We start from the raw sequence: 9,739 nt of genomic DNA on the forward strand, positions 1-9,739 counted from the left end.
GGAAGGAGGGAGGGAGGAAGGGAGAGAGGGGGAGTCAGCTGTGGGAGCCTACCCCCTCCAAAAGACCTTTAGCACCACACAAAAACACATACCCCCATACACAGATACCCAGAAGTATACATGTTGGAATGATCTTTTTCAGAGTATCTCCCTCTTAGTTTTTTTCTTTCCCCCCTCCCCCCCTATATGGAAGGGTTTGGCAAAGAATGCTGGACATTTTTGGCTGAAAATATCTACATCTTTTTTGCTCTAGGCTGGAAGTAGAAAAAATGTGAGATATAGCTTTGGAAAGGTTTTAGACTTCATGAATATTAATTTTCCCCTGGGATTATCGGCTTCTCATCTAACTCAGGCTAACATTCTCAACTCAATGAGAGATACTAGGACTACTGGCTAGTTCTCCCTTTGGCTTTTTGATCTTAGGCAGACCTTAAACTTGGCCAAAGACAGTGAGAGATGCTAAGTTGCTCTTATTCTCCTGTTCAGCTCTGAACACTAAATCCTTACCTTCTGTCTTAGAATCAAATACTATGTATTGGTTTTAAAGTAGAAGAGCAATAAGGGTTAGGCAGTGGGGGGGTTATGTGACTGGGCCAGCTGTCCCATATTATGTGTGTGTGTATATATATATATATATATATATATATATATATATATATAAACACACATATATTCTTCATTCCATTTAAATCAGTTTAGGAATATTTATTAGAGGGGTAGCTAGGTGGCCCTTGTCTGGAGAAAGGAAAGGAAGTCATGGGTTCAAATCTGGCCTCATATACTTCCTGGCTTTGTGATCCTGGGCAAGTCACTTAATTTCTTTTGCCTAGACCTTACTGCTCTTTTGCCTTGGAGCCATTACTTAGTATCAATTCTAAGACTAAAGGCAAGGTTTTTATTTTTTAAAAGAACATTTATTAAGGGCTTATCATGTGCAAGGCAATTTGCTAGAGAGTGAACGATTCTTACCTTCAAGGAACTTTCCTTCCCCTGGTAGAAATTTTCTATCTACAATTGGACCTTGGAAAATTGCTGAAGATGAAACCTTTTTTGTGTGGATATTTTTAGTGCTGGAGTTCACAGTTTCCTAAACTTTCTTTTGTTCTTAATGCATCGGGATATTTGTGTTTGCTGGTTTTGGTTAAGTTTTAAGAAAAATGAAAAAAAGTACTATTTTTTTGGTTATGGTGTTAATGTCTGTTATGGTCAGAGTAACACCAGAGAGAGAGAGAGAGAGAGAGTGCCGACTCCTTTTAGGCAGTGTGAGAGGTGCTGTCAGATCGTTGTATTCTGTCTGTGTAATACTGTAACATCTTTGTACCCCAAATCCCATGTAGGCAATAATGCATGAGAATACCAGCCTTAGCTTTCTGCTGACAAACCCCTTTAGCTAAAGGATTTTGCCAGACCTCTTCCTCCATGGAATCATATCCATGTATGTCATGCTTGCTTCTCTCTTATTTTTCATATAGTAACCTTAGTTAGATTTATATGAACTGCCTGTCCTAGAGAGTCAGACCACATATAGTTGTTAGCACGAACCATTTTAAATGTTGTAATTAAGTTGCTGACATAAGCAAGTCTGCAGGCTTGCATTAAGGTAAGGATCTGTAAAGGGAAGCATTTGCATAATTTAATTTTCTGCACAGAAGATATTGAAAATCAATAGCATGATTCATGGCCTTCCCATGGAATTGCTGTGCTCTATTTTCCAACTGTTTGAGAGTTTTAAAATTGATTAAGTTTAGGGTGCTGAGTTTGTTGCTTTGCTTAGAACCTACAGATTGTTTATATTTGAATCTTTGCTCTCTGCCAATAAGATATTAAGGGCCTTAGTTTACTCTTTCATTATAAAATGTTTTGATTTCCATTCACCTTTTATTTTTTACCTCTTCAATTTAATATGCACGTTGCTAGTACATCTGAGATTGGAACCTAGTTGTAGTTCAGTGAATGGATTATATGCTGCAAATTCTCAGCCCAATTGGAAGTGTCCTGGTCGGACATTCCATTTATATCATATTTCTCTAAACCTACACTCACTTTCTGGTGCTTTGTGACTTAGGAATTCTATATTGGGGCAGCTGGGTAGCTCAGTGTATTGAGAGCTAGGCCTAGAGGTGGGAGGTCCTAGATTCAAATCTGGCCTCAGACAATATCCCAGCTATGTGACCCTGGGCAAGCCACTTGACCCCCATTGCCTTCCCTTACCACTCTTCTGCCTTGGAGCAATACACAGTATTGGTTCCAAGGCAGAAGGTAAGGGTTTAAAAAAAAAAAGAAATTCTATATTGTTGATGACTTGGGGAAACAGAGGGTTAAAAAGAGACTTTAATAGATGGGGCTAAAAAAGAGACCTAAGTTTATATTCTTGCCAACCATTACCAAGGCACATCTCATATGTCTCACCACATTCCATGTAAAATCTGCAGACTTCCTTGTGACTTGTTTATGCCTTCAAGGACATAACATCCTTGAATGTCTTAACCTGGATTCATTAGCCACATATAGATAGATGTTGGGGATAGAAAGAATCAAAGCTTTTAGAGCCAGAGAATCACCCTCAGTTTATTTGCAAAATAAGTTTAGCACCATTTGACAAAAGGGTGAAATGCCAACCTGGAGGGAGCTTTCTAGTGAAATCATTTTAGATGTCTGTCCTTATGTCCACTTTCTGGAGCATTTTTATTAGTACTAGAGATTAAGACACTAATTCTTTGCTCATCAGATAGTCATAAGACAAAGGGTGAGACAGACAACTGAAATATTGACTAGAACTAATGCAGATCCAAAAAGTTATCCACAAGTTTGAAGTCTGCACTGAATTTAATTTAGATCAATCAATCAATATGCAGTGATTGGCTACCTTCTATGTCCCTGGTACTGTGCTTAATGCCCAAGATATAAAATCCAAAGTTAAACAGACCCTGCCCTTAAGGAGTTTATATTTTGTCAGGGGAGAGAGTATAAGCTTATGTAGTGCGCTCTCTTTCTGTCTCTCTCTCCATATACCTACATGTATATAATATGTAAATATATATAAATTAAATATAATGCATTTTTATTGGAGAAAGTCACTTGCTTTGATGAGGAAAGATTGATTCATGTCTATTCTCTTATGGTTGCATTTGGATCTAGATAGAACTCTGTGGTAATTGGTTGAAACTTGATTAAAAACATAAAACATTTAAGTACTTACTGTGTGCCAAACAAGAACTATGCTAAAAAGGAATACAAATACAAAGAAAACCTTCCCACTTTTCTAGGCACCTAAATTCTAATGGGAGAATGTGAGACAAGAAGAGGACATGTGAAGGAAGGAAAGTGGAAAGGGGCTTCTGCTAAAAGAAATAGAAAAGGGCAGAGAATGAGGATTGGAGCTGGGACTGAATTGAATAAAGTTGTGAGTCCCACATGAAATGGCGATCTTGGCCAAGGACACCCTAATCAGAAGAGAAGAAGAGAGAGTGGAGGCATCTTCAGGGCAAGAAGATTGCTGATAACTTTGGTGAATATGTATGTCTACATTGCCGTTGTATGATATATCAGGAATCTTTGAGTTGTTTTGTCTGCCAACAACAATTATCACAGCTTCTCTAACTTAGTCTTTGAAAGTTCTTGTAGCTGAAAAATGTCTTCACCATACTGACCAGAAGATATGAGCCTTAGGGCAGGGAGAGCCTCAGAGACCATAGAGTCAAATCCCCTAATGACATAAATGATGGAACTGAAACCTAGGGAAGTGAAATAACTTTCCCAAAGTCAAGGGAATATTAGAAGTGAGATCTGAACCTCGGTCTTCTGACTCAAGAACAAATACTTTTTTCTTCGATACCATACAGCCTTATCTACTCATTAGAATACAAACTAATCAGCACATCACTGAGTCTGTACTCAAAGTCATTCCTTCTTGGTGGGACCCGCCAGAAATTATGCTTCATTTTCAAGTACTTAGAGTTGCCCCTGTTACCCCATAAAGCTTCTAAAAAGGATTCAGTTGAAGGAGTGCTATCATTTGTTGATCAATTATTTCCGATACTGAATCTTTGAGATTCTTTTGATTTTTTTTGTCAAAGATACTGAAGTGGTGCTGGGTCTATACCTCAGAGAGATAATAAGGAAAAATACTTGTACAAAAAAATTTATAGCCATGCTCTTTGTGGTGGCAAAACATTGGAAAATGAGGGGATGCCCTTTGATTGGGGAATGGCTGAAGAAATTGTGGTATCTGTTGGTGATGGAATACTATTGTGCTAAAAGGAATAATAAACTGGAGGAATTCCATGTGAACTGGAACGAACTCCAGGAACTGATGCAGAGTGAAGGAGCAGAACCAAGAGAACCTTATAAACAGAGATGGATACACTGTAGCACAATTGAATATAATGGACTTCTCTACTAGCAGCAATGCAATGATCCAGGACAATTCTGAGGGGCTTATGAAAAAGAATGCTATCCACATCCAGAAAAAGAACTGTGGGAATAAAAACACAGAAGAAAAACAACTGCTTGGTCACATGGTTTGATGGGAATATGATTGGGGATGTAGATTCTAAATGATAGCCCTAGTGCAAATATGAATAATATGGAAATAGTTCTTGATCAATGGACACATGTAAAACCCAGTGGAACTGCTTGTTGGCTATGGGAGTGGGTTGGGAGGAGGCAAGGGAAAGAACATGAGTCATGGAACCATGGGAAAATACTCTAAATTAAATAAGTAAATAAATAAATGAACTTTAAAAAGAAAAAAAGATATTGGAGTGGTTCGCCATTTCCATCTCTTTTTTTTTTTATGGATGAGGAAACGGAGGCAAATAAGGTGACTAGCCCAGGGTCACACAACTACCAAGTGTCTGGGACCAGATTTGAATTCAGTAAGATGTCTTCTCGACTCTAGGCCTAGGATTCTAGCTGCTCCTGTACTATGATTACTGAGGAATAAATGAATACAAGTTTGCTATTAAAAATGTTTGATTTTCCCCAATTATTGCATTTCACACTGTGGAGGGAGAATCCATTGATAGATTTTAATGATAGCGATGGTGGTGATGATGATGCTAAGCCATACCTGCCTTCTGTGTTGAAGGAATCTAATAATAGTTGACATTTTTGTATCATTTTAAGGTTTCCAAGTTACTTTCTCATATTGGATTTTCCCATTAGCCCTATATAGTTCCATACTTGAGGTATTTTTCCTGTTTTTAAAATGAGTAAATGGAGTATCAGAGTGATTAGGTCATCACACAGTTGATGACTCTCCTTTTTCCAAGTCCAGACTCCATCAACATAAAGCAGTTTGTTTTAGAGAAGAGAACTTAATATAGAACTTGATAGTGCTAGAATAAGCAATGACCTGGAGCCAAAGACCTATATTTAAATTCTCCCTCTGATACTAATTACTTCTGCTGCCTTACACAAGTCATTTAACCTCCCTGGGCCTCAGTTTCCTCATCTGTAAATTTCGGTGGCTAGATTAAAAAGCCTTTAAGATTCCTCTTAACTCTCTCTGATCTTGTGACTCAAAACCCAAAACAAAACCCTTTAGTTGTTGAAATTGTATTGTGAGCAGAATTACAATCTGTGCATCTGCTAATTATACTGTCTTTGTGTGGTTCTGAATCTGATCTTTCCTCATTAAGGAGACATAGTTCTTAGCTCAATTGACCACTAAAGAGAGCAGTAGATAAATGTACTTTTTTTTTTTTTTTTGCACCATCTATGTGACCTTGGTAAACTTACTTGCCCTGTTGTGTCTCAGTTTTCTGGTCTGTAAAATGAAGGTATTTGGTCTGAAGGTGGCTGAGATCTTTTCCAGCACTGGATCTAAGAATGTGTGACAATAATACTAATGAGTAATTCAGGTCATGAGACATTGAGATGTGTATTGTTTTTTTTTTTCTGTCATTCTTATATTGAATATCCTGTTCTTTGCCTGGATTTTCTTTGATCATGAAAGCACATTTTGTTTTTGTTTGGGTGCATTTTAAAATTATTAGCATATTCATCTGTGGTGTATTTTTTGAGGTAGTGAAAAAACCATTTCTAGTTGGAGTTGGGGCACCTGTGATTTTTGTATTTCTTGTCTCTAGTGCAGTCAGGTGTGAGCTAACAACAAAAGAAATTTGCATGTGTAAAGTCGCTGGGGATAGGGGGGCTCTGAGTGTTTTAAAATGCAGATGGTAGCCTTGGAAATTGGGCAAAATTATCTTTCATTTGGTTGATTTGATCCATTTTGAGTAGTTTTTTTTCCAAGTTGTATAGCAGCATTTTTCATCTCAAGAGTCAGGAATCTCTGGTTTTCTTATTCTTTACCTGTAAGTGAGATGGGTTGCTCTGTTTGGAGGAAAAGTCTGACCTGAAGAAGAAAGTGGTGGCTCTAAGTTTTAAGGAATTTTGGTCTCCAAGTCCACTTTCATGGAGTAAGAAAATTCCAGGCAGAAATGTTGAGAACTGCTTTCATAAGAATCAATCCTTGGGGGCAGCTGGGTGGCTCAGTGGATTGAGAGTCAGGCCCTTATCACTATTTTGCCTTGGAACCAATACAGAGTATTGATTTCAAGACAGAAGGATTTAAAAAAACAAACAAACAAAAAAAAAACTATCCATCAGTCAGTGAGGATTCTCTGTGTGGCAGACACTGGGTTAGGTGCTAGAGATACAATAAATGAAATAAACTCTGCCCTCAAGGAGCTTACCTTCTAAAGGAAGAAATAATATATGTGCATAAAAGCATATACAAAAGAATTATATTCAGAGAATTATATTCAAAGCATATACAGATAATACATTTTTGTTCGGTCATTATTTTAGTCATGTCTGATGTTATGATCCCATTTGGGATTTTTTTGACAAAGATACTAAAGTGGCCTGATGTTTCCTTCTCCAGCTTATTTTACAGATGAGGAAACTGAGACAGAGTCAAGTAACTTGTCCAGGATCACAGAGCTAGGAAATGTCTGAGGCCAGATTTGAATCGGGAAAATGAGTCTTCCTGACTCCAGGTCTGGCCCTCTATCCACTGCACTATCTAGCTACAGATGAACATATTAATATAACAATGATATATAATGATTAGAAGATGTATAATTATATAATCTATTTACATAATATAATAATATTTAGTATTATATTATTATCTAGTGCTATCAATTTAATAATAAACATAGCATTATTAATCATAGCAAAAGGACACAAATATAGAGGTAGAATAGCTAACACTTATAGGATGTTTTCAAGCTTGTAAAGTAATTTTGCATGTATAAATATCTCATTTGGTTTATACAATAACTCCATGGGGCTGATTGCTTTCATCATGCCCATTTTACAGCTGAAGGAACTGAGGCTAAGAAAAATTAATTGTTTTGCTTAGAACCACCCAGCTAGTAAGTGTCTGAGGCAAGATTCATACTGAGAGGTTCTTGATTCCACATCCTTCACTTTCTTCGCTACCACCATCTAGCTGCCGTGTATATCACAGACACTTTATAGAGGTAATAGCTGTTAGCAAGAACAAATTCAGATGGTTTTTCTTGACTCCTTTATCCAGCCTTCCAAGGCTCCCCCGAGATGACTAAGAGCCACTCTGCCTCGTGGCCCAAGAAGACTCATCCCCAACATTGACTTGACCTTGTCATACTGGACTGGAAACATCTTCTCACCTTGCCCATTCTTTTCATTGACTCCTGCCCTCATTGCTTTCTTTTCCTTAAAATTTCTCCTGTCTAGCCATCCTCTTTGGGTCAATCTAGGTACAAATCCTGTCTCTGCTACTAACCACTGATGTGACTCTGTGCAAGTAACTTTTGCTCTCTGGGTCTTAATTTTCTGTAGTGTAAAATGAGGAAGGGGGTTGGACTAGATGACCTCCAAATCTCCTTTCCAGCTCTATATCCATGATCCTTTGCTTTTTCAGAAAAGTAGAGAACTGTATTTATTTGGTTTCATCATTTCTAAGCAGGGATTTTTCAAAATGTGTTTTGTTTTTTGGGTAACCTTATCTGGTTTTATTTTATTCTCTTTTCAGCTTTGACAGAAGGCTATGTTGGAGCTCTCCACGAAAACAGGCATGGTAGCTCGGCACAAATTCGACGGCGGAAAGCATCCGGAGACCCTTACTGGGCATATTCGGGTAAGTTGAGTCAATCTGACTTGTTCTGTGATGGCAAAGGAACATATGGTTAAGTCAAAGCAGAAATTTCACTGGACGTGCTTTTGAGGGGGGAGGAATTTCCTTGGAATTCATTTCTAGGCTTATTCATTAACTCTTTTTACTTTTCATAAAACAAGATTGAAAAGGAACACTTTTATGTAATTGATTTTTTGTGTCACTCTTTATAGGTATGTTCCTTGCCACCCCATCCCTATTTCTTCCCATTGGCATTTTTCTTTAAACTTTGATGGATAATGACTGATTGCCCCAAACTTGTAATTTTCCTAAGTTTAAAGATTGTTCTTTTTGGTCTTTTTTTTTTTTTTGCCATAATTTAAAATTAAAGCAGAGGGGGAAAAAGAATGCCTGGTCTTCAGTTTTTGAATGCCTACTTAATATACAAAAGGACTAGGCAGTGAAATGTTCTCTAATGCTCTAATAGAAGAGATCCAATTTTATTTTCAAATCATATCATATTGATTGAATAAATTTTTCTCTGTATTTCTTGGCATTATACAAGTTCCTTCTTACTTTTCCTTTAAGATGCATGAATAAAAGATAAATGGTCATTAGTTTTTTCTCTTCCATTGCTTAAAATGTTTTTATTTTATTCCCACCCACCCCCCCCCTTTTTTTAAAGAGAGACACATTTTTAAGGTAGAAGCAAGATACTAGGAAATAACAGGACATTAGGAAATACATTTCTGGGCCACGATGGGTCTGGACACCACAAGTGATGGGTAGATTGTGATTCTTAAAGGCTTTTTGTTGTCCAGAATTGTACCTAGAAATTTTATTATAGTTAATTAAAGAGGAGAAATTGTAGAAAGCAGACAAACCCACTTTGGAAATGACCTCGTCACTGCATATTTCAAAGATTTCAAATTCAAATTTCTTGTATGAAATGGCTTGGTTGCTGGCTATTTGTCATATGAGCAAAATCTGTAAATTATGTAATAATGTTGCATGCATGCAGGACCCTATCTAATGATCCAGCAAGAACCCAGTGTTTCCATTAGTTGGAGAATGGGAAGAAGGAATAAAAGGGATTTATCCCATACTAATTCTGCTAGATTTATGTCAGTGTAAAATGTATGGGCCTGATCTTTAATTACAGCTTATCTATTGGCTTCTTGCTTCCTTTTGTCTATTGATAAATCTCCTGCTCCTTCAGGGAGGATAGCCAATCTGTTTTCTTTGCAAAGAATAGATAGCAGTTCTTTCATGGGCCCCAAGTTCTTCCTGATTGGTGGTATCTAATTAGAAGTCTTTTGTTGCTGTTTCTAATAAATGAGGTAAATTGGAAAATGAAGGGGTTGGGGGTACCAATGGAGAAGGAAATATTTTTTAAAAGTTATTCCAGATTTGTAAATTTATCAGTGAGGGAAATTCCAGGTGTGGAAGCTACTTCCAGCAGAATAGATAAGCAGCACTGATAAGTTAGTGACTTGCCCATCTATCATACCTGTAGTGTTTGCCAGACTTGAAACCATGTCTTCCTGATGCTAAAGAACCTAGTCCTCTGGCTGCTACATTTTCTGCCTCTTTGGGAAATGTAATATATATATATATATATATATATATATA

General features: G+C 37.2%; 1 protein-coding gene across 1 annotated transcript in view; it reads left to right on the forward strand.

Annotated features, from left to right (window-relative positions):
* PTPRG (protein tyrosine phosphatase receptor type G) overlaps window positions 1-9,739 on the forward strand; it is an 816,071-nt gene that overhangs the window by 192,288 nt on the left and 614,044 nt on the right. Inside the window, exon 2 of the mRNA XM_044675683.1 lies at window positions 8,027-8,131. Within this exon, the coding sequence (XP_044531618.1) occupies window positions 8,027-8,131 (105 nt within the window). The remainder of the gene's footprint in view (window positions 1-8,026; window positions 8,132-9,739) is intronic.

This window comes from Gracilinanus agilis, chromosome 1, assembly GCF_016433145.1.
Source record: "Gracilinanus agilis isolate LMUSP501 chromosome 1, AgileGrace, whole genome shotgun sequence".
Taxonomy (NCBI): Eukaryota; Metazoa; Chordata; class Mammalia; order Didelphimorphia; family Didelphidae; genus Gracilinanus; species Gracilinanus agilis.